We start from the raw sequence: 24404 nt of genomic DNA, 5'->3' as shown, positions 1-24404 counted from the left end.
TGTAGAGGTGGTTTGGTGGTGCAGAATTCTCTTAGCTTTTGCTTCTGTGTAAAGCTTTTGATTTCTCCATCAAATCTGAATGAGATCCTTGCCGGGTAGAGTAATCTTGGTTGTAGGTTCTTCCCTTTCATCACCTTAAATATATTGTGCCACTCCCTTCTGGCTTGTAGAGTTTCTGCTGAGAAATCAGCTGTTAACCCTGTGGGAGTTCCCTTGTATGTTATTTGTCATTTTTTCCCTTGCCGCGTTCAATAATTTTTGTTTGTCTTTAATTCTTGCCAGTTTGATTACTATGTGTCTCAGTGTGTTTCTTCTTGGATTTATCCTGTATGGGACTCTCTGAGCTTCCTGGACTTAGGTGGCTATTTCCTTTCCCATGTTAGGGAAGTTTTCAACTATAATCTCTTCAAATATTTTCTTGGGTCCTTTCTCTCTCTCTTCCCCTTCTGGGACCCCTATAATGTGAATTATGTTGCATTTAATGTTGTCCCAGAGGTCTCTTATGCTGTCTTCATTTTTTCATTCTTTTTTCTTTATTCTGTTCTGCATCAGTGAATTCCATCATTCTGTCTTCCACATCACTTACCCGTTCTTCTGCCTCAGTTATTCTGCTATTGATTCCTTCTAGTGTAGTTTTCATTTCTGTCATTGTATTGTTCATCTCTGTTTGTTTGTTCTTTAATTCTTCTAGGTCTTTGTTAAACATTTCTTGCATCTTCTTGATCTTTGCCTCTATTCTTTTTCCAAGGTCCTGGATCATCTTCACTATCATTATTCTGAATTCTTTTTCTGGAAGGTTGCCTATCTCCACTTCAGTTAGTTGTTTTTCTGGGGTTTTATCTTGTTCCTTCAACTGGTACATAGCCCTCTGCCTTTTCATCTTATCTATCTCTCTGTGAATGTGGTTTTTGTTCCACAGGCTGCAGGATTGTCATTCTTCTTGCTTCTGCTGTCTGTCCTCTGGTGGATGAGGCTATCTAAGAGGCTTATGCAGGTTTCCTGATGGGAAGGACTAGTGGTGGGTAGAGCTGACTGTTGCTTGGGTGGGCAGAGCTCAGTAAAAGTTTAATCCCCTTGACTACTGATGGGTGGGGCTAGGTTCCCTCCTTGTTGGTTCTTTGGCCTGAGGCAACCCAACACTGGAGCCTACCTGGGCTCTTTGGTGGGGCTAATGGTGGACTCTGGGAGGGCTCATACCAAGGAGTACTTCCCAGAACTTCTGCTGCCAGTGTCCTTGTCCCCACAGTGAGACACAGCCACTGCCTGCCTCTGCAGGAGACCCTCCAACACTAGCAGGTAGGTCTGGTTCAGTTTCCCCTGGGGTCACTGCTCCTTCCCCTGGGTCCCAGTGTGCACACTACTTTGTGTATGCCCTCCAAGAGCGGAGTCTCTGTTTCCCCCAGTCCTGTCAAAGTCCTGCAATCAAATCCCAGTAGCCTTCAAAGTCTGGTTCTCTAGGAATTCCTTCCCCCATTGCCGGACCCCCAGGTTGGGAACCTGACATGGGGCTCAGAACCTTCACTCCAGTGGGTGCACTTCTGTGGTATAAGTGTTCTCCAGTCTGTGAGTCATCCACCCAGCGGTTATGGGATTTGATTTTACTGTGATTGTGCCCCTCCTACCACCTCATTGTGGCTTCTCTTTTGTCTTTGGATTGGGGTGTCTTTTTTGGTGAGTTCCAGTGTCTTCCTGTCGATGATTGTTCAGCAGCTAGTTGTGATTCTGGTGTTCTCTCAAGAGGGAGTGAGAGCACGTCCTTCTACTCTGCCATCTTGGTTCCTAATCTGTAGCCAGAGTCTTTTGTTATCACTGCTATTGGTCAATACATCACATAAACACTGTGAATCTTACAATAGGATTAAACATTAAGGTATTTCTAATGAGTGTCTATTTATTAATGTGGTCATATCGTCTTTTCAGTCTGTCTTATTTAATATTTGCTTTGTGTAATTGGATGAATCAAAATACATAAAGAATACTTGCAAGGTCATTTTGAGTTTTTATTTCCTACATAAAGAAGTGTGCAAATATTGGCAGAATACACATTGCATTCAAAAGGCCCAATATAATATAGTGTCAGTCAAGTTTTAAACTTTAACTCGCATATACCTTGTATTTTATTCTGCCAGTGATTACTTAGGAGTCATTCAAACAGTAATTTTGACTTCTTATTAATATCTATAATCATTGGGATTTAAAGTTTGTACCAGTGTAGTGTTAATGGAAAAATAGTATAATCCATAATAGGTATGACAATTGAATCTGTCAGTAAAACTGGTGAACATTTTTTCTCCATCAGCAATTCAGCAACTTATATAAGAACTGATTCACACAAGAACAAATATGAAAAAGTCAGTGAGGATCTAAGTTACATAGAAAAATATTGAATCTGTGTGTGAAAACGGTATTCATCAAGCCAGCTGACTTTAGTGATTTTCTTTGTACATGATACACTCATTTGCGTCAATAACTTTAAGAAAATCTATTGGAAGCAGAATAACAAACTTCTATTTGATTACCCAGAATTTGGCGTATTTAAAAATTGAGGGCATAAAGTGTTAAAAATGAAATCAAAGAGTTTGTTACATCAGTCAGCAACACAGAAACTCTTTGAGGTGATGCTATAATGCAATATAAATTTAAACTAATTTTATTCAAGGCAGCAATGCTATCAGACCTGGTATTTGAGATTTCCACCAGTAGGAATAAATACAATAATAAATACATGAATAATCAAGATATGAAATTGTCATGTTGAGTTTGATTCTGGACATTAAATGGAAAGAAAGCAATAAGCCCTCTGAGGAGGTCTTCTAACTCAATAGACCTTTATCCATTGTCTGTACTCAAAATCAAGACTCCTTGTGGTACCCACCCATCCTACCCTCAACAGCTTGTCAGCAGCAAACCAGTGGCACCCAAGGGTGATGGAGCGATGGCTCTCATGCTGTGACTGGTGAAAACCTGTTCTCAATTAGTTATATACTTTAAAATCCTCTCTCAATTGTCTTTCTTGGTGTTCTCAAGCTGCAAATTCGCAGTCATGAATTCTAAATTCTCATGAGTAGTTTTGGAGATTTTCTATTTCATCCCTTGGTCTCCTTTGTGTGCTCAGTTGCTTCCAGTCCTCCAGAGGCTCATCTAACCCCTGTCCCATTTTAGGATATTATGCAATGCTAGGATCTACAACCTTTCTTTCACCAGATTTCTGACCAAAGTCATTCTCTGGGTTCTTTCTGAACTCATTTTTGATTCATAATTTCATTTTAGTATCCTGTAGATTTTTAAAATATGGGTTATATTAAAACACCTTTAAAATCAATACACAATGATTTCCTTTTTTAAAAATTGTGTATGATCTTTTCAATTATTACAAGAGCAGTTCATGTCCATTATAAAACAAAATAGGAAATACAGACAAGCAAGAGGGAGAAAATCTAAAATGTGTGTAATCTCACCAACCACAAACAACGACCTTTATAATGTTGTTTATCTGTCCATACCTTTTCCTGTGCAAATAGCTTTTGTACAAATGAGTAATTTTTATATAACTGTTTTGCAGCTTAATATATCTAGTAACATCACTTGCACATTTTTCAGTGTTCTCAAAAGTTATGTCTTTTAAGATGTATATAGGGCTACATTCCACCATTTCTTCTAAGAATTTATTTTATTATAGTAAGAAATTTTTCCCCGATTTTTAACAACAGCCTAACATGCCCCAATATAAATTTCTTCTGATAAATATTTTACATAAACACACTGCAGTTAATTATCAGCCCTTACATATACCTCTGCACATTTTGAACAGTTTTCTTTATTAAAAAGATATTGAATTTAAAATCATCTAAGTCACATATTATCTTGACACATTATCCCCATTGGAAATGTGCAAGACTTGTCTTCTAAAATAAATTATTTCATAAAGAGGAAATAATGGAATAGGCTATAAACCACGCTGATGAATTTTCAGCTAGTACTTTCTTTAGAAAACAAAAATAAACAAAAACAATTATGCATCTCTCCTTAGCACCAACTTTTTCAATGAATTCAGAAAATTTATCTCTAATAAAGAAGTTAGTAGAGGAACATTTAGAAAAATAATAAAATTGTAATATAGAAAGAAATATAAACAATAACTTTTAAATTTGCTTATTTAAATAATACATCAGTGGGGTGTGGGTATACCATCCTGATAAACTTAACTTTAGGTCTCATCTGCACATCTCCTCCCCCTAAGAGAGCCTCCTCTGACAACAAAACACTTAGATATTTCCATACTCCATTATGGCAATCATCATTTTCCTTATAAGGATTTTTTGGTTTGTCTCTCCACTCCAGTTCCATTAGAGAAGGCAGAGTCTTTCGATCTTTGAATAATCAGAGCTTACTCTGGTGCTTGAGAGAGCTAAAAACTTTTATTGGGTAAATCAGTCAATTCATTCATCTATTAGTCAATGACATGGTGCCTAAACAAGTCACTATGAATACTTAACAAATCGTAGGAAGAAGAAAACTAACATGTATCAAAAAGCCAATTAAAAGTGCCAAGCCTCTGTTAAATCTTTGTAGACTTTATCATTTTACTTTTTCCTGTATCTTTCCTTCTCTGATGTTTTAAATTATCTCACATTTTCTATAAATGATTATTAGCTAATAAAACATATAACAACCTACATGTAATAATAGATCCTATTTTGTGTGATATAATAAAAGGTTTTAGATAATTTATAAATACATATATGTATATATACACAGAGAAGAACTTATTATTTATAAAAATACAATCTCTAAAAAGCAAGTAACAAAATATCTTGCAAGTCTAAGAACCTCATTTATATTTCACATATGCTGTAGACACAGCCCAGAAACTCAGATGTGGTGCTTATAAATATGCATGAAGTATAATTAGCTTGGAAAATGCTGCTTCATCACCTGTCCTGATATTGCTGATGTGCTTCAGTGACTTACTAAGCAATGTTGGAAAATGAACTCTCCAAATTCCAATGAATTGAAACAGTTCTGTTCATCCATAACGTATTAGTGTTTTCCATTCTGTTATCATATGAAAGACTTGTCTTTTAAACCTGGATTGTTAGTACACTGCTTATAGCTGACAATTGTACTCCATCAGCTCTTTACTTTAATATTTTGAAGTGCTTCTTGAAACACTGAAACGTGTCTTATTCCTCCACATCTCTTGAACCCAAACCTCTCATTTCCAATGCCCTTGCCTAAGATTACAACTCTATTTTCTCTGGCTCATACTATTACAATAGTCAACTGATATCCAGTTGACAATAGTCCAGTTCCTCTCCTGGACTATTGCTCTGAGCATACATTCCTACTCAGAAACTTTTAACGGCTCCATGTTGCTTATTGTCCAGTTTCCTCAGTTTAACGTTCAAACTTTCCAGAAACCGACTCCAAACTACCTAACAGCCTTACTTCTTAACACTGCCCTTCATAAAATCTACAGCCCTTTGCAACCAAAATACTTGCTCTCCCATCCACACATCAAAATTCCCTGTCTCCTTGTCTTTCCTTACCTTGTTGCTACAATATCTCCTACACCCCCATATATACCACCCACCTCCTTACATCTGAGCAAGGAGTAGTTGACTAAGAATCCAGGAAGAAATCACTGGCTTCCTGAAAAACAGGAGAGACAAGAGGTCTGGAAGCAAAAGGTAGGCAACACTCATAAATGCAAGATAAGAAATTGGCAGCAGGGAAGTTTATCAGCAGATGGACTTCAGTCAGGATTCAGTCGTGTTGCTGGATGATGGTGCAGAGGTCCAATGGAAGATCACTGAACTGATAATCATCTAGTCAGACTCATCAGAAAAATTGAGAAAGGCCACCAATATCCAATATCGGGAATAAAAGAGGTGAAATCACAGCAACTTCTGCATACAGTAAAGGATAATAAGAGAAAATTACGAACAACTTTATGCCAAAAATTAGACATTTTGAATGAAATGGGCAAATTCTTTGAAAATCGCAAACTACTGAAACTCATCCATAAATAAATAACTTGAATAGCCCTATACTCATTAAGGAATTAAATTTGTATTTTAAAACCCTCACATACATGCACATGTGTGCACGTGCACACGCACACACACACACACACACACACACACACACACACACACACACCCAATTCAGTTCCAAATGACTTCACTGGTGAATTCTACCAAATATTTAAGAAAGAAATAATATATTCTTCAGAGAATTGAAGAGGAGAAAATATGTCCTATCCCATTCTAAGAGGCCAGTATTACTATGATACAAACCAGACAAAGACATTACAAAAAAAATGAGAAAATTATAGACCAATATCCCTCGTGAACATAGATGCAAAAATTATGGACAATGTTAAAACAAATCAAATCCAACCATTTATTAAGATAAGGTACAAACCAGAAGAATATATTTGCAAATTACATATCTGATGAAGGATTTGTCATATTATGCATAAATATCTTTCAAAACTCAATAAGAACAAAAAACCCAGTTAAAACTTGGACAAAAAATTTGAACACTTAGCCAAAGAATAAATAAATAAGCACAGGAAAAGATGCTCAGCATTATTAGTCACGAGGAAAATGCAAATTAAAACCAAATGATGTACACACCTATTAGAATGTCTAAAATTTTAAAAGACTGACTATATCAAGTAGTGACAAGGATGTAGGCAAACGTAACTGTCATATACTGCTGGTGAGAATTTAAAATAGTACAAATAATTTAGAAAACATGTTGGTAGTTTCTAAAAAATGTAAACATACATCTGCCAGATAATCTAGCCACTCCACTTAGAGGTTTCCACTCCAAGAGAAATCAGCATATGTTCATACAAAGATGTGTACACAAATGTTCATAGCAACTCTGTTTAGAATAGCCAAAGCTGGAAATAATCCAAATGTCCATCAAGAGATGAATGAATAAATAGGTTGGGGCATATCCATGTAAATAAAAAAGGGATCACATGTTGATACACACACAACATGGATAAACATCAAAATAATTACACTGAATGAAAGAAGCCAGACAAAAAGAAGAGTACATACTGGATGATTCTATTTGTATAAAATTCTATAAAATGCGAACTAATAGTGATGGAAAGCAGGTCAGTGTTTGTGTGGAGACGGGGGAAGACAAGGAGGGGTGGAAGGGAGGGATTGAAAAGAAATGATGGGTATGTTCTCTACCCTGATTGGCAGTTTCATGGGTGTATAAATGTCAAAACTTATCAAATTGTAAATTTTAAATATGTGAAGTTTTTTTATACCTCAATAAAACTGCTGAAGAGTGTAAGAAAGTAGAAAAAAATAAATATTGCCCATCGCTTTTCCTAATCCCTCCACAATTTCCACAGCTCAGATTTTAGCCTCTTTACATGTTGTCTGGCCCTTCTCTTCTCTCTTACCTCATTTCTTTAATTTTCTCATGGACAGCAAGTCAACTCTCTCTCCCTCCTTTACTCCCATGCCTCACTTTGCACATCCAAGATTAGCTGTAAGATGTTGGTTGTTAGATACTCACCAGATTATGTTCTTGTGGGGAGGAATTCACACGTTAAGGCTATGGGGAAAGCTTGCTTTGTCTAGTTTCATCTTGTACTGTGAATGACCTGTGTTATCCTGATGGTTCGGGATCATCATTATCAACATTATTTATTTTACTACAATAATATTGGCATCTACTGAAACCTGTTTCATCCTTATCGATTTGGATTTCTGAGATTTAAAAACTCTTCTCTCTAGTTGTTGGTTTTCTCTTTCCTCATTGTCAGACAGATTGTCAGCTGTCACTTCGGCTGTTTTCATGTGCCTATTTAGAGAATCTTCATCCTTCTTTCTTTGTAATTTCCTTTCTCTAATCTGTTTTGATTCAGGAAACCTATAACCAAGGGAGTAAGAATGGCATATAAATTTGGAACAAATATAGAACCTGAGTGGGTAATGGAGGCTTATTTTTTTTGAGTAAGGTACATTGGATTTGTGCCATTTATATTGACACTCTTCCTTTTTTTTCAAAATAAATTACACTTATGTGGTGTCACTGTACCTAATTTCTCACAGGAAACTGCAGGACTAAGAATTTATGTGTTCTCAATTGAAGAGAGTGTCCATTTCCCACAGAATAATTTGTCAGGGTTGTCACACAGCTCTTTTTGCATGTGCTAGATATAAATGCACAATGTCTCTTTTTGTTTATGTAGATGTTTCCTATATGTCCCTTTGTAGATGTCATAGTATTATATAATCAATCTGTTCTATGAACAATAGATTATTTTAAACTGTTGGAATAACACCTTAAAATAAATTTTGCCACTACAGTAGCAAGTTCTGTAATCTCTCCTAGTTTAATGTTTAAATCATATGACTGATAAAAAATGTTATTAAGGCACTGGAGATGTATTTGAAGAGTATTATGTCTGGGCTAACATGAGTTCAGATCTATAACTTCAACATAGATCTATAACTTCAGCATATAAGTTATTTAGCATTCTCTAGCTCGTCTTGCACCCTGAAATACTCTTCCAATTTAAAATTTACAGGTAAAATCCTATTTGATTTATCTTTTGGTATTAACGTACTATGTAATGATTCTTGAAGAGCAAACACTATTAAAATGGATAGCTAAACGTTCAATTTAAATGATCGTTTTCCCATATCACTCTATTATCTTTGTGTCACCTCTTATAGTCCAAGGTTCAACAAATCCATCTTTGCTAGGAGATGACTGTGGCTCAGAGATTTTCATTTAGAAGATTTTGTTTTGCCCTAGTACTCTGAGATGCATTTCAAAACGGAAGCAGTGTTCTTCCTCATTTCAACACCTAGGGGACAGAAAATGCTCCCCGACTTACCCCACAACTTGAATGAAATGTGCTTAGGGATAAAGTCAAGGATGTGCTTAGTTCTTAATTTGCTTGACCATTTGACAGCACTTGATAGTACTGACCAGCTTTGACCTTGCAGCATAACAAGTCATCATACTCTGAGCCACTTCTGTATCTCTTGATTTCCATAATATCATGCTTTCCTAGGTTCTCTTTGTCCTTTCTGGAATCTCAATCACCTTGCCAGCCCAGCTTTCTGTACCTGCCTTTAAATGTTGGGATTCCTAAGGGTTCTATTCTAGGCTTTCTTCTCATCTCCCAATAAACAGTCTCCTGACTTTAATCACAAATATGTGCTGATAATTTATTATTCTGCATATGTAGCCCAGAATGCTTTCCTGAAGGTAAACTCTGTGTACCAATTGCCTGCCAGATATCTCTACTCCATAATTCTTTTGTTTTAGATATGTGACACTTCTTTTTCTGTCCACAGGCAACAGGTCCTCAGGGTTCATTACAGGAAGGTGCCAAAGGCTCTCTTCAGAAAAGCTTCGGGTTTCTTAATGAAGCCAAGAAGTTAGCAAATGATGTAAAAGGTTAGTGTGACCACTTTTTATTATTATTTGACGTTTAATTGTAGTTGTAATTGGTAGGATATTTTATCACATTATTGGAAAAGTGTAATTGTTGCAGCATAATTTTTATGATTGTTTTTACTATCTAGATTTAGTGCAAGTAAACTCTCTCATCAGTTTTACAGTATTTTGCCTTCACACCTCATTTTGCACTGGGCAATACTTCATAGTTTTTAAACCTAATTTCTATAGCATCATTTCATCTGTATATAGAGTATAGGAACTTTTAAAGTATGATAAATTTTAAAGAGCACCAAACCCCACCTTTTTTTTTTGACTTTAGAAATCATAGTCACAAAGGAATCAATCAGGCAGATGTAGTATAAATATCCTTGTGAAACTTTCGATTTAGTGGGGCACGTCTCGAAGTTTTCACCTTTTAAATACACTTTTAGGTATTTTATTCCTAATTCAAGGATCAAAGTGCATAATATATCTAGCCTGATATATTATGGGTTTTGCATTAAAAATGTATTATTCAATACAGCCACACTCTAGATAAGCTATTATATTTTTATTTCATTCGAATATTTCCTGTTCTCATTTAATTGCCTCCTGTTTCTATCTTCAGTCTCACTCACCCTTTTCTGTCTTGCATCCAGCTCTGCAACCTTACTGAAACATTCATGTCCTCTGAAAACATGCTACCATTTCAAGCCTCCACATTCCACAGTGTTCATTCTTCTCTTTGGAACTTCTCACCATCCTTCTTTCTTTTTCATCCAACTGCCTTCTACCAGACCTTCAAGATTTAGCTCAAATGTCATCTTCTCTGGGAAACCTAGCACCCCATCTGAATTACATGCCTCTTCTCTGTGCATCCCTTTCTCATAGACTTATCAAATCACTGCAGCCATGGACTTGGCTTCCATCTTCTTGAGGACAGTCACAGGGTCTTCTTTTTAACTTTGTATTTCTAGTGTATAGTATCACAATGACTATCTCAAATCAGGAAATAAGCATATTTTTTAAATAAAAGAATGGTGTTGGTCTTTACTAACCTTAGAAAGAAAAGAGATTTTTTCATCATTTATACTTGTCATGCTTTAAACGAAGAGTCTCCAATAGAGGCTGGTATGGAATTGCACGTTCTTTCTCCATTATAGATGGCACTCTGATAGTAAATGCTTTGGATTACGTATCACAGGTGAAATACAACCCCTTATATATATATAAGATCCTATGCAGGAGATTGCACTTATTACAACCTGAACAGTAACTATAGAGTCAACCCTATTTTTCTTTTGGGCAAGTTGAGTTGATCTCATAACTTTGCCATCACTCCTTCGTCTCCAGTGTCCTTGACCGGAGCTGGGATCAGGGTGAGGTGAGAGAGGTTGAGCCATGCAAGTGCAGAGTTAGATCCTGTTTTTATTTTAAATGTTAATATTTGCTCATCATTGATCTTTTTTGATTTTTTAAAAAATACTGCATTAAAACATTTTTACCTCACTCACTGAGTTTTTTGGTGCCCCTTTGAATTTCACACCTGAGGGGAGTGCCTGAGTCACCTCACCCTACTTCCAGCCCTGCCCTTGCCTCTCTTTCCCCACAAATGCTGGTGTTATAAAAATGAAAAAAGAATCCGATTTTTAAGAAATTTTTTCCAAGGGAGAAAGAAATCTAAGTACAGGCATGGTAGAAGGGGTTAGGTGACAGAAATGTTCATTAGTTTAAATGTCTTTTTTTGTACTTCAGGTAGTACATTATTTAAAGTAATGAAAACCCACAAACTACTCAAGTAATAATTCCTCCAGAAATCCAAGCCAAGGCTCTTTTGGAGACAGGAATGTTTTCTTGCTACATTATGACATTCCCCTGATTTGTGGCCAATTACACAAGTTATAAAATGGCTGTTAATCAGGGAAATGCCATATATTACCACCAGGAACTGCTGAAATAGGCCCTACAGAGCAAAATACTTTACAGCAGCTATTAAAAATAGAGATTTAGTCATTTCTCTCTCTATGGTGCCTGGACTTAGAAGGAATAAAAATGGTGAGGCCAGTATACACTCCATATTTCTAAGTTGTTCCTTGGTTCGATTCAGTACAATCCAGTTAGCTCATGAGCTTTAGTCATGAATGACTTAGAGCTTCTCCCTGCCATTTTTATGCTGTCCTTGCCTTGAGGGAACCTGAACTTTCCAGGAGCAATTTGTTTTGCTTTTTAGTTTTTGAACGTACATTTGTTAAAAGTAAATTTGCCCTTCTGTGCATTTGAGACTTGAAGCCATTCTACATTGAATTGATTGAACGTCCATGGAGATAAAAATTGTTTTGTTGATGGATATGGGGCTATGGTACAAATCGATGATTGAAAGAGTTAGAAGATAAATTAATGCCACTGGGTGAATTAATACTACTTTGTAGATTGACAAAAGATCTTTGTCAATAAAAGGGCTAGTTGAGGTTCTCATGGAATGTGTACAGGGCAAGGAATGAAGCTGAGGATGGTACATTAGAAGTCTGAAAATACTAAGATTCTATAATTATATACCTTATATAGAGTAACTTTTAAACTTTATTTTACTTCTTAATTTATCCCTACTTTTCATCTTTGCCCAAAATAAGTGAAATTATTTAATTACTTATGAACAAATAGATAACATTTCTATAAAATGGACGACACGCATATGGAATAAAAAGATCTATTTCCAAGCCCAAGAATATGGAGTCAGTGAATTGTATGACATACGATGCTGTCCAAACTACAGAGCAGTGCCAGAATTATTCCAAACATTTACTTTAATCAAATTAATCCATACTTTTCTTCTGTACTATGATCCTCCAGACACTGAGTCATTAAGTCCAGACAAGTGTATCAGAATGGTTTTGCGATCATGAATATAATAACACTTGCAATTACTAACCTGTTAAGAATCTACGTTATTATCTCAGATTAGAAAAAAGAGAATAAACAGGAATATTGCAGTGATGTTAAACCAAAGTATGACTCAGGAGTTAAATATTGTGGGACACTAGTCTTCTCAGTCTGCTGGCTTTCCAAATAAAGTCGCTATTCCTTGCCCCCCCCAAAAAAGTAAATAAAGCATTTTTATATTATTAAAAATATACTCTTTTGGGGAATTCCCCGGGATCCAGTGGTTAGGGCTTCATGCTTTCAGCACCCAGGGTGCGGGTTCAATCCCTGGTCGGGGAACTATATCCGAGAAGCCGTGTGGCGCAGCCAAAAATATACATATATATATATATACTCCTTTTGAATTTGCATACTACCATTTGCCAGAATCAGCCTTCCCATAGGTAGGCATATGAAAAAGAAACAAAATCCATTCCATTGACAAAAAATAATTTTGGACTAAATGGACAAAACCAAGCCTGGATCCGCTAGCCTACTGTAGTCTGAAGAGCAAAGCAATCTTTTCCTGTAGATATTGCTGATCCCTCATACAGAGTTTTTGTTCCTCCTTAGCCTTGTGAATAGAGGAAATTGAGAAATTAAAACCAAGTTGGGGGGCTTCCCTGGTGGCGCAGTGGTTGAGAGTCCGCCTGCCGATGCAGGGGACGCGGGTTCGTGCCCCGGTCTGGGAGGATCCCACATGCCGCGGAGCGGCTGGGCCCGTGAGCCATGGCCGCTGAGCCTGCGCGTCCGGAGCCTGTCCTCCGCAACGGGAGAGGCCACAACAGTGAGAGGCCCGCGTAACGCATAAAAAAAAAAAAAAAAAAAAAAAAAAAAAAAGTGAAAACCAGGTTGGGCTTGGTTTAGGAGTTAAAAGGAAAAGGGAAAAAATAGTGGCCAAACATAGAAGGGCAGGAACTATTAGAACCAGAGAGAGTACTTGTCTTACTTAAAGTTGTTTAAAGTCCATTTCTTTTAGAATATCTTGCTGGCCAAAACAAAACGAGCCTGCAAGCCCACAGTCAGGCTTTAGAGCTTGCCCTAAAGGAACCACATGGAGTTTTCGATATCTGGTCATTTTGATTTCTCATTCCACTGGCTGAAGAGAGGACTCCCTCTATCCTGATATCTTAAGTCTTTGGAGATCTTGCCACCAGACAAATCCCCCTTCCTCCTCTCCTTGGGCTTCTACTACAACCCTGTAGTGGGGAGGAAGAGCCTGTGCAGTTAGTTGCAGCTAACAGCTGTTGAGGACCTAGAAAGCACGGTGCCCATGCTGAACAAGAGCTGACTTGGCACTTTTAGATCAGGACAAAGTTTATCAGTAATATGCCTTCCTATAAATGCAGGCTCCATTAAGTGATCTTAGAAGTTCCCATACACAGTCACTGGTACATGTCTGGACAAAAGAGGCAATCAGAGATAGGACACTTTGCAAACCTGTGACAGCAACTGGGGAAAGGGAAGCATAGGAATAATGTCATGAAAGAAGGCTAGGTGTACCCCAAAGTGGAAAGACTGGGTGTAGCAACCTCATCAAATCAATTAACAGAATGCTAGGGACAGGAATAGGGCTCTGAATTTCACCCAGCTTTCTTCCTTACACAGCTGCTCTTCCTTCTGCACAGTTGTTGGGATCCTGTACTCAGTCATGGGGTTGACCTAGGGGCAGGTTCTTAGAAATCTCAATATTAAGAAGACAAAGGACTATATAAGTGGATGAAAAATTATAGTAAAGTAACTTGAGGGAAATTGTACCTCTTATGTTCTTAAAATATCCAAAGGTAAAAACATAATGCAGGGGCTTCCCTGGTGGCGCAGTGGTTGAGAGTCCGCCTGCCGATGCAGGGGACACGGGTTCGTGCCCCAGTCCGGGAAGATCCCACATGCCGCGGAGCGGCTGGGTCCATGAGCCATGTGGCCGCTGAGCCTGCGCATCCGGAGCCTGTGCTCCGCAACGGGAGAGGCCACAACAGTGAGAGGCCCACGTACCGCAAAGAAAACAAAACAAAACAAAAAAAACATAATGTAATAAAATTAATAAATTGTACAGAGCAATCACATATTATATAATTTAGTACGGTTGGCCCCCTTTGATATTTAAAGCAAAATCACTTAAGTCGAAGAAATACTAACAGATTGAATAAACTTGATAAATATAGTGGAGCCAACAATTTAACAAGTTAGTCAGGCTTCAAAGCTGATGCTTTTAACCACTGCTGGACAAAAACTCTGGGCTTTTGCCATGGTGCAGAGGTGACACATTAAAACTCATGGCCCTAACAAATATTTGATAAAGAATGAGTGAATGGAAGAGAGTAGCAGGAACCTCTCATTACCAGAAAGGTCAAAATCAAGGTTTCCACCTGACTTCATACAGATCCCTTACCTATTCCAAACTTTCTGCTTCAGAACTGCAGATAGAAGCACTGCAGAGATTAACCTGTTCTCTAATTCGGAAGGAGCCTCTAGAACAAAAGATGAAACAGGTTTGTAGCCTTGTAAAATTTTTTTACAAAGAAATCTTAAAGAGAGGATATTTCTCCATTTTTTGGTAAAGGAGCAAAGTCAGAAGTGATATTGAGTACAAGAAGTAGCTCATAAGACAAATGTCACGGTAATGAAAATTGTGCTTGCAAAATGTTATCTGTATGGTAATTTTGCAGTAGATTCCATTTAACTAGATCCCTTCAAAATTAAAAACATTTCTACAGACTTCACCCTTGTGAATGAGGGATTCTCTCAAGGTATTTATTTGTGCTTTGTTCATATTAATAAAAAATAAAAAATTGCATTTGAGGAACTTAACTAGATGAGTGTGAACAGTCAAAATAGAACATTCCCATTAAAATCTATAAAAATCATTCTCATATTTCGTTGAAAATGAGAGCTATATACATATATTATAAAAGTATAATAGAAAAATTAACAACTTTAGTTTCTGGATGATGCGGTTTAAACAAAGAAGAAAGCAAATCATAAATAATATTATTGAAAACTGGCAAACGTACCAGAGCAATTATCAGACCAATGTAAATTATCAAACCAACATGAATTATTTGTTACTATTTAGTAACTGCCCGTGATAAATCCAGTACTTTCTCATACATCCTTCAATTGATTTCTCATATCAGTCATATGAAGGAAGTTGTTATCTTCATTTTACACATGTAAAAAGGGATAGAAATGATATTTGAACCCACAGCTTCCAGCTCCAAGTCCTGTAATAATTTCATTGCACCACACTACTTTCTCGAATGGCTAGGATTTGTAAAAGAATGCATTATTAATGATCAAAGAAATACTTGTAATAGCTTTTTAAATTTATTTTTAAATTTTCATTGAAATATAGTTGATTTACAATGTTGTGTTAGTTTCTGCTGTATAACTGATTTACTTGTAATAGCTTTATTTTGAGATATTACATAGCATAGTTCAGTGTTAGCAGTTCCAAGTAAACTAAACTCTAATATATTTAGCACAGTACCAGGAATGAGGTCAACATAAGTAAATGCATATTATTAATGGAAGTAACATACAACTCTGTCTAGTGACTTTCATTCTGAATATGTCTACCTGGTTCAATGTCAATGGTTATGCAACAAAGGGGAATGATATTGTCAGGCATGTTCACAGTCTACCCTGGCTGTTCTGCTTCTTTCCCTCACTTTATGAGCTCTGTCTCTGACGAACCCATTCCTGGACACTTGTCTTCTGATGTGGGAGGAGAGGATGAGAAAGGGAGAGCCAAAGCTGGAGCGTGTGTGTAGCCTTTGAGGTTAGTTGGGTGTGATATCTAGAGAGAAGATAAATGACTTGGCTACAGCTAATGGGTATGAATACTGAAGAAATAAGGAGCGGAAAATGCACTATGATTATAATTTGGATCCTTTTCTTGTTCTCCAAAAATTACAAGTAAAGAATTGGGTTGGATATTTTTTTAACTACCAATAATTCTGTTTCTTTGACCATGTTACCATTCTAACTGGACCACATGCGTTCTTCCTTACATTTTGATTATAGATACCTCTGCCTCATATATCTTTGCATTTAAAGCCAGCCTTGGAGTGCTTATTTTCTAGGTTTTCATGGCTAATATTTTGTAAGTTTTCCATTTTAAAATCTCTAATTCTATTCTGCATACAACTTCTATTCATCTAAAGAATTAGACTGACAAAGCTATAAAGTGTTTAGACTTGGTTTGAGAAATTCCAAAAAATACTTCAGAAAAAAATGACCAGAGTGTAAGAAAGGATAAATTAACAAGAAAATAGAGTCAAATAGCTGAAACAAAGAAATCAGAACAGGCTCAGAATATTCACATCTTGACTTTCTAGTACAGAAAGCAAAGGAACAAAATCACTGCTTTGAAACTTGAGGGACGGCAGTAACAATGTTCTTCAGATCAGTCGTTCTTCTAAATAATTGGCCTGATTATTCTGCCAGTATTTGCATTCAGAATTCATAAAATAGTGTAAACCAAGTGATAGCCTTTAAATTAATGATTTTTGCAACTGTACATGTATATCTTGCTTGCCAGAACATTTTAAATGTTTCATTATTTAAAAAGTCAAATACAATCAAGAAACTAAGAAATGAGATTTGTACCGTTCTATTTCCTTAATTGATGAAGACTTCTAAATTAATATCAAAAGAGCAGCCTTTAACTATTCTTAGGGGATTCATATAGCTATCACAGTCATAATCATACTGTCTTTATTTCAGAAAGTATTCTTTCCATAACCTAGTCAAAGATTTTACTTTAGTGCAGTGAAAGTAACAGAAGTATTAAAAGAAAAGTGAATTGTGATTGACAGAGGAAAAAATCTAATTACTTGGAAGGTATATTTTGAAGGACTAGAATTGAAAATAATAATAGCTTAGTGACTGAAATGGACATATTGATATTTTAGAGCCACGTTTTGCTGGAATACTTTATGCTTTGTTTTTCAGTGATGTTAGGTCTTTGGCTTGGAACCTAAAAGCCTCAAACAATATTATGTACTTATATTACTGTAGTATAACAGTGGTGTAATTCGTCCGCCTATAAAACCCTGATATGAAATGGAGTGGATCATTAATTAATACGTTCAGTACTCTTTTTCACACCCAGTACACTGACAGTTAAGAATCCTCCATCTATATTCCCTTCCCTTTGCTATTCTTCCCAGATGAAGGCCAATAAAGGCAAGCATTGTTCCCTAAGCTGCCAGTGACTTGTTTGGTTCCTGCAAGAAGCCAGATGCACTACCTCTACAAGGGTGGACACACAATCAAATCAAGACTGTTCTGGCTCTGTTCTGCGAGATGTAGTCTCTCCTGGTCTGCCCACTCTGGGTACCAGGAAAGTGACGAAAACAACAGTCTCGGTGTTGGCAAATAACCGTCTTCCCCAGTCCAAGTGGCTTATTTATTTTACTGTTTTAGATAAAAAAGCAAAAATATTTGCACAGAGAAAACGATTTAACCAGCACAACCAGGTATAAAATGAAAGGTTTTAGTACACTGTCGCTCACACCATCATTAACTGCCTTACTTGTTCCATTCCTAGTTTTTATCTGCTATAAAATACAATATTATATACAAACTAACTTAAAATTCAGACATGTTAAAAATTAGTGGAGAGAAGCTGGAAAATTTACAGTAGTAATATTACATTAGTAATAGTAAATAATATATTTTAAAGTAAGCATGCTAAAGTAGCAAGAAAAGACCTCTGTGAAGCCTACTTGAAGTAATTTGTAAAATATTATTTTCTCTATAAAAAATTGGAAATGTGCTAGAAGCTATTTATTCATTCTTTTGATTTTTGTTTTTCTCAAATAAATGTTAATAAGTGATGTTTAGTAAAGTTGGGAGATTCTACTTAACAATCATATCTATTTGAGATTTTTAAAAGCTAATTCAGCGATTCATTTTGGTAATAAAATTTTTTAAATAATGACATAATGGGAGTGATGTCAAGAGGGCATCATTATAAATGCAATAAAAGACCAAATCTGTCAAAGTTTTTTCTCCATAGAAAACCATCAAATTAAGTCAAATAAAGATCAGATACCAAGAAGAAAATGTACTTGTTGAACATGTTGAAGTGTCAGATGGTCATTTAAACACATATTTTATATTCTGGTCTGAAATATATTTTTGGACAGATGCCAATAAAGTAAATCGATTTCTTGCTTTTAACTAAATTTTTATTAAAATAACCTGAAATTTTATATCCATGTATCAGTTCAGAGATGATTAAAATTTTTTCATCCTTTTTTGTTTTCTGTTCACAGAAAATGATGAACATCTGAATGGCTTGACATCCAGATTAGACAATGCCAATGTCAGAAACAGGGATCTCCTGAGAGCTCTGAATGACACTTTGGAAAGGTTATCAGCCATTCCAAATGGTAAGCATTCAGGACACTGCAAACCATGCCAGTGGATATGAACTCTTAAAGAATGTTGTAACTTCTGCCTTTTTTTCCCTAACACTACATTTGTACCATTGTCAGGCTATCCGATAGCAGTTTTCTTACTTATGAATTCTTCTTCGTGAGAATGAGAAACTAAATCGTACTTTACACTGTGATATTTATCATTTGTTACCCTAGCTGACATTCGTTGGAATAAATTACAAAAAGGAAAATATAGACATCTTATTATTGTATTGTCCTTCCATGTTTCGGCCCAGGAAATCTTATATTGGTGGGAAAAATAAAATCATACAGACACTATTCTCTACAGTGTTGATGTACACAATTGCAGCTTATTACAGTACCTACAGTAATAGGTAGAGCCAACTGCCTTTCAGCAGCATATCTTTACTGGCAAAGTTCTGTTACTTAAATGTTTTAGCTTTCCAAAACATTAAGACATTAAGAATTGAACCACGTCTGTAATATCTTTCTACCTATTACATGTACTTGGAGTTAATGTTTCGTATTAGTTCCTGAAAGCACTATTCTTTTAGGGATACTATTTTTATATTGTAGTAGCATGATACAACAATAACAAGGGTTGCTAACATTTTTTGAGTGCTTATTCAATGTGCTTATGTTACGTGTATGTAATCCTCATACTAATCCTACAAGGTAAATAGCACTGTTATCTCCAGTTTATAGGGGACAAACTTAGGGATACTAAGGGCCATTGTTAAAAGAGGCATAACCTCGCAGTTTAACTTCAGAGGCTGTGGTCTTAACCACTAAGCTACAACTACTACTAGGCACATATATATGTTTTTTATACAAATTATGGTGAAGGAAACACATTCATCTATGGAAAACAGGAAATATTAAAACCTTAATGATTTTTACTTTTTTAACATTAAAAATCCTAAGTAACTTGCCCGATTTTCATGTCACCTCTTCAGTAGCAAAGATGTACATAGAAAATTTCCAATGCTGAAAACAAATATAAATACACAAACACAAGGTCTAATATATCTGAAAAAGTCTCTTTATATTAAAATTGAAACACATTCATTCCTCCCCATCCTGCCTCAGAAATGCAGATTAAATCTTAAACCTACTTTTGATGAAGCTGTTTGATTCATGTGGATAAACTTCTCTCTTTAATATGTTTAGCAGCAAATCACAATATACCCTTACACAATGAACATTTAGAACAATCACGTTGCTATTTTAAGAGCTAATCAGGTATTCATAGCAAAGGTCCCTGAGAAAATTCAATTTAGCTAAAAATGTACTTCATTTGCTATGACTGAATGAGACAAAGTTCAGCCTTTCCCTCTGTGCCTGTGTCCCTGAGGTCAGCCAGCCACAGCCTCGCTTTGACAAGCATGGATTAAGCCACTAACTCCAGACCCTTTGTTTCTCATACCGTCTTCTGCTGACAGACACAGCCGCTAAACTGCAAGCTGTTAAGGACAAAGCAAGACAAGCCAACGACACAGCTAAAGATGTACTGGCACAGATTAAAGATCTCCACCAGAATCTTGATGGCCTGAAGAAAAATTACAATCAACTGGCAGACAGCGTAGCCAAAACAAATGCCGTGGTAAAAGATCCTTCAAAGAACAGTAAGATGTGCTTTTTCACTTTGATTATGTCATTTATTTCTTCACACCATAAAAGTATCCTAGACTCCTAACTGTTAGAGCAGGAAGGGACCCTCGTAGTGGTGTAGTCTGCCCTCCTCCCTGCATAGACTGGGCTCAGGAATTGAGTGCGTGCAGCTCCAGAAACAGAATCCAAGACTCCCAGCTCTGCACTAGAGCTTATCTTATTCAGATTTCATCCAATTGAGAGGAAATTAGGAATTCTCAAATCTACGTGATATTTGGTATAGCGATGCCAAATATTTTAAAAGCCTTTAGTGTAATTGAAAATACAGTTATACTTGGGAAATTATATCCTCGGAGTTGGTGAAATTCCATAGAACCTAGAGGTCAAGGAGCAGTCTTATTAGCAGTCCTGTTAGAACAGGATATTAAATGGGATCAATTTGAAATGCATTCAAATTGGAAAATATTAATATTTTATTACTTAGGTTCTGGTTAGTTAACATTATCAGGAAATTAAATTTTTTATCTAGTTTATCAAGAAGAATATTTCTTTACATCTTTTGTATATTGCATTAAACTATATTGAGTTAACAAGGATTTACAAGAAAATGTGGGAGACTAAATATAATAATTTATTAATTATACTCAATAAACATTATGATTTCTAATATTTTTTATTCTTTCAAGTGATAAAATGTTATTTTAGTATGTGATTTCACCAAAGGAGATGCTTGATTCTTTGTATTTGTCAGTCTCAAGAGATTAGCCCGCTTTATATAGCACCAATCTATTTATTGGGAATTAAAACATTTGTAGAGTGTAATAACAAAAACAGTTATTGACGTTATACACTGTATAATCCAGATGCTGTTCGACGGGGGAGTGGAGCCTGATTTTTCAGCACCTTTGCCTCAGATCAAAGGCTAATGATGCTATGAAATAATAGATACAACTAGCATGACTCCTTCCTGAGCAAGGAAGGGTACAAACACAGCTGACATGCACTTCAGAGCTAGGGAGAAGGATTTCACTCCTCACTTCTTCAGGGAAGAAGAAGTAGAGATATATAGTTTTAAATTTATTTCTTATGTAAGCCCAGAGTTAGCTTACCCCTGTAGTTCAAAGATACCATCTGAATAACTGGTTCAGAGTCATGCCAAATCACAATATTTCCCCCCAAGAAATGAATGAAAGTAAGTTTTAAAGTAAGTGTCACTCTCTCTTTTATTCTGTAAGTTAAGGTATCATTTCATTCATTTTTCAGATTGATTCTCAGCTGAGAGTGGCCTTTTTATAATATTTATCTCACTTTTATGATTCTACCATCTATCAAAGAAATAGTTAATATCTATAAACACTAATTAAACTGGGTCTGTTTCTATCTTATTAGAACATTATAATAAAGCTCCCTTTAATATGAACAATGGCTGCTAAATGCCATGTTTTTGTGGACTTTTACTTGATAACGCTAGTTTGACTTAAAATGGGGTGAATTTGTAATTAGCACCTGTTGTGAAAGTTCTATTTTTTTGATAATCACTACTTTATAATACCTATTAAAATATTTTCTCATGAATTTTCTATTTTTCTGTTTTGCTTCCATATGAAATTACCTGAAGAAATCAGTATGTATATGTTTACTTGCATACCTTTTAGTAATTTTTATGCTTGGTTGCCTATTGCAAAAAGCTTCAGCTTTGCATGTTTCCATGTTTTAGTATTGCTTTACACATCAGATAGCTATTCTTTCCAGTGTCACAGTATTAATGCTGGATTAATAAAGGAATCTTCCCTTACAAAGTTAGTATGTGAATATATTTGACATAAATATTTTAATTGTGTGTTTGAAAAGTTAGTGAAATATCTGTTATCCATATAAAAGTAGAAAATTGAATTCTCCCACAGAGTCAACTAAATTATGATGCTTCTGATAACATATATGCAGCCACTGAAGTCCAAATGACTTCCTTCTAGCAGGATTAAAATAGATTAAAATCTACATTGCTGTTGTTGCTGTCCCCCCCGAAGCTCACTCCTCCCCTTACAAGTAATTATTCTCAACTTCAAGAGCATTATATTTGGAGACGCATAAAACAAAATTAATAAAATCAGATCTTAACAAGTGAGCAGTCACTGGGATATAAAAATATTCTGTCTTAAATAATTTCATAGTTTAAATTCCAAGTCTAAAATAAAACTGAAAAATAGAAAATAGTAATAATAAAATCCAGCATATCAAAACCTGAGAAATACGATGAAGGCGGTCCTCAGTGGAAAATGAATGCAATGACATTACTAAAAAGCATTGAAATAAACAATTTAGGCGATCAACTCTATAAGTCAGACAAAATAAAATTAACTAAAAGAAAGAAGATAAAAAAGAGTTAATGAATTAGAAGACAGAAAATAATAGATGTGATAAATTCAAGTGGTATATCTTTAGGAATATAAAGATAAAAAATTTTAGAGGCCTGACAGGCTTAATAAAGAAAAATAAAGCACAAATAGGCAAAGTTCTGAAGGAGATATAACAAGATAAGGGAAGAAATTTAGCAGGTAAGAGAAGACTTAGCAAAACTCTAGGCTAATAAATTGTAAAGCCTAAAAGAGATAGATAATTCTCTAGTGAAACACTGTTATTAAAATCTGTCTTCAGCAATGATTTTAAAATCCACACAAATAATTATGGAAGAAAGTGAGAAGTTTTCAAAAACTCCTGCACAAGAGAGCATCAGACTCAATATCACAGGTTATTTATTTTTAAAACCTCAAGAAGATAATCTCCATATGACTTCAACTGCTACAGAAGATAGAGGGGAAAACAAAAGTAGGGGATGGGGGGACCTCCAGGTTCCATTTTGAAACATTTTATAAAAGCTTCTGGGAGCTTTAGAAGAAAAGGATCCATTACTTATCTAAGTAGTCCCTGCATAGCCCTTTTTTCATTCTCATGAATCTAAATCTAAATCACTTTTTCTCACTTCTAGAATAACTTTTAGAATATCAGAATAATATTGGGGAATATTAAAGGAAGGGAGAAAATGGTTTATTTAAAGTGTAAAAACGGAGGGGTAACTGTCTTTATGTTGAATACCTATACAGTTATGTAACAAGAGCTTTGACCTCAATAACCTGCATTTCAGAAGAGTCAGTTCTTGATCTAGCAACTCTATTCGTTGAAGTTAATAATAGACCATGGGCCGTCCCTGGTGGCGCAGTAGTTAAGAATCTGCCTGCCAATGCGGGGGACACGGGTTCGAGCCCTGGCCCAGGAGGATCCCACATGCTGGGGAGCAACTAGACCCCTGCACCACAACTACTGAAGCCCACGCACCTAGAGCCCGTGCTCTGCAGCAAGAGGATCCACCACAATGAGAAGCTCGCACACTGCAACGAAGGGTAGCTCCTGCTTGCTGCAACTAGAGAAAGCCTGCGCCCAGCAATGAAGACCCAATGCAGCAAAAAATAAATAAATTAAATAAATAAATTTATAAAAATAAAATAAAATAATAGACCAAGTTCTTTTTAAACATCACTAACTATATAACTCATATTTATGAGCATGAGTTCAAAATACTTACTTCAAAACCGAGTTTTAAAATAACTTACTTCCTTTCTAGCACATCCGATTCATTCCTAAGGATTAATTCCCAGATCGTTCATAGTTCATCAGGGCCAAAAGCCTTGGACCTTAAGCAGTTTCTCTTTTTCATCAGGGTCGCAATGACAGAAAACAGAACAATACACGCTTGATCAGATTATTAATGACATGGTTTGGATAAGACTGCCAGCATCCTAGGGACAGAATAATTGATCTTCCATGTGTCATTTGCCCTCCTATGAAAAGCACAAGCTGGAAGTCTAAGGATCAGTGATAACCTTCAATTATTTTAGGGTTAAACCCCTTTTAAAATTGTCAATATTCAACCTTCTTTAAATTTTAACTACAAAAGTGACAGTTTAATGTGGTTCAACCTAATGTAAAGAGCAGGAGAATCAACTATTCTTCAAGATGAAAATGAACTGCAGCATGAAA

General features: G+C 35.9%; 1 protein-coding gene across 1 annotated transcript in view; it reads left to right on the top strand.

Moving 5' to 3' along the window:
- The window catches only part of LAMA2 (laminin subunit alpha 2), a 613890-nt gene that overhangs the window by 516455 nt on the left and 73031 nt on the right, over positions 1-24404 (top strand). Inside the window, 4 exon segments of the mRNA XM_032650802.1 lie at positions 9348-9450; positions 18633-18749; positions 20201-20383; positions 21988-21993. Of these exon segments, the coding sequence (XP_032506693.1) occupies positions 9348-9450; positions 18633-18749; positions 20201-20383; positions 21988-21993 (409 nt within the window).

The sequence above is a fragment of the Phocoena sinus genome, chromosome 12 (assembly GCF_008692025.1).
Source record: "Phocoena sinus isolate mPhoSin1 chromosome 12, mPhoSin1.pri, whole genome shotgun sequence".
NCBI classification, from domain to species: domain Eukaryota; kingdom Metazoa; phylum Chordata; class Mammalia; order Artiodactyla; family Phocoenidae; genus Phocoena; species Phocoena sinus.
This window is presented reverse-complemented; position numbering and strand designations above follow the sequence as displayed.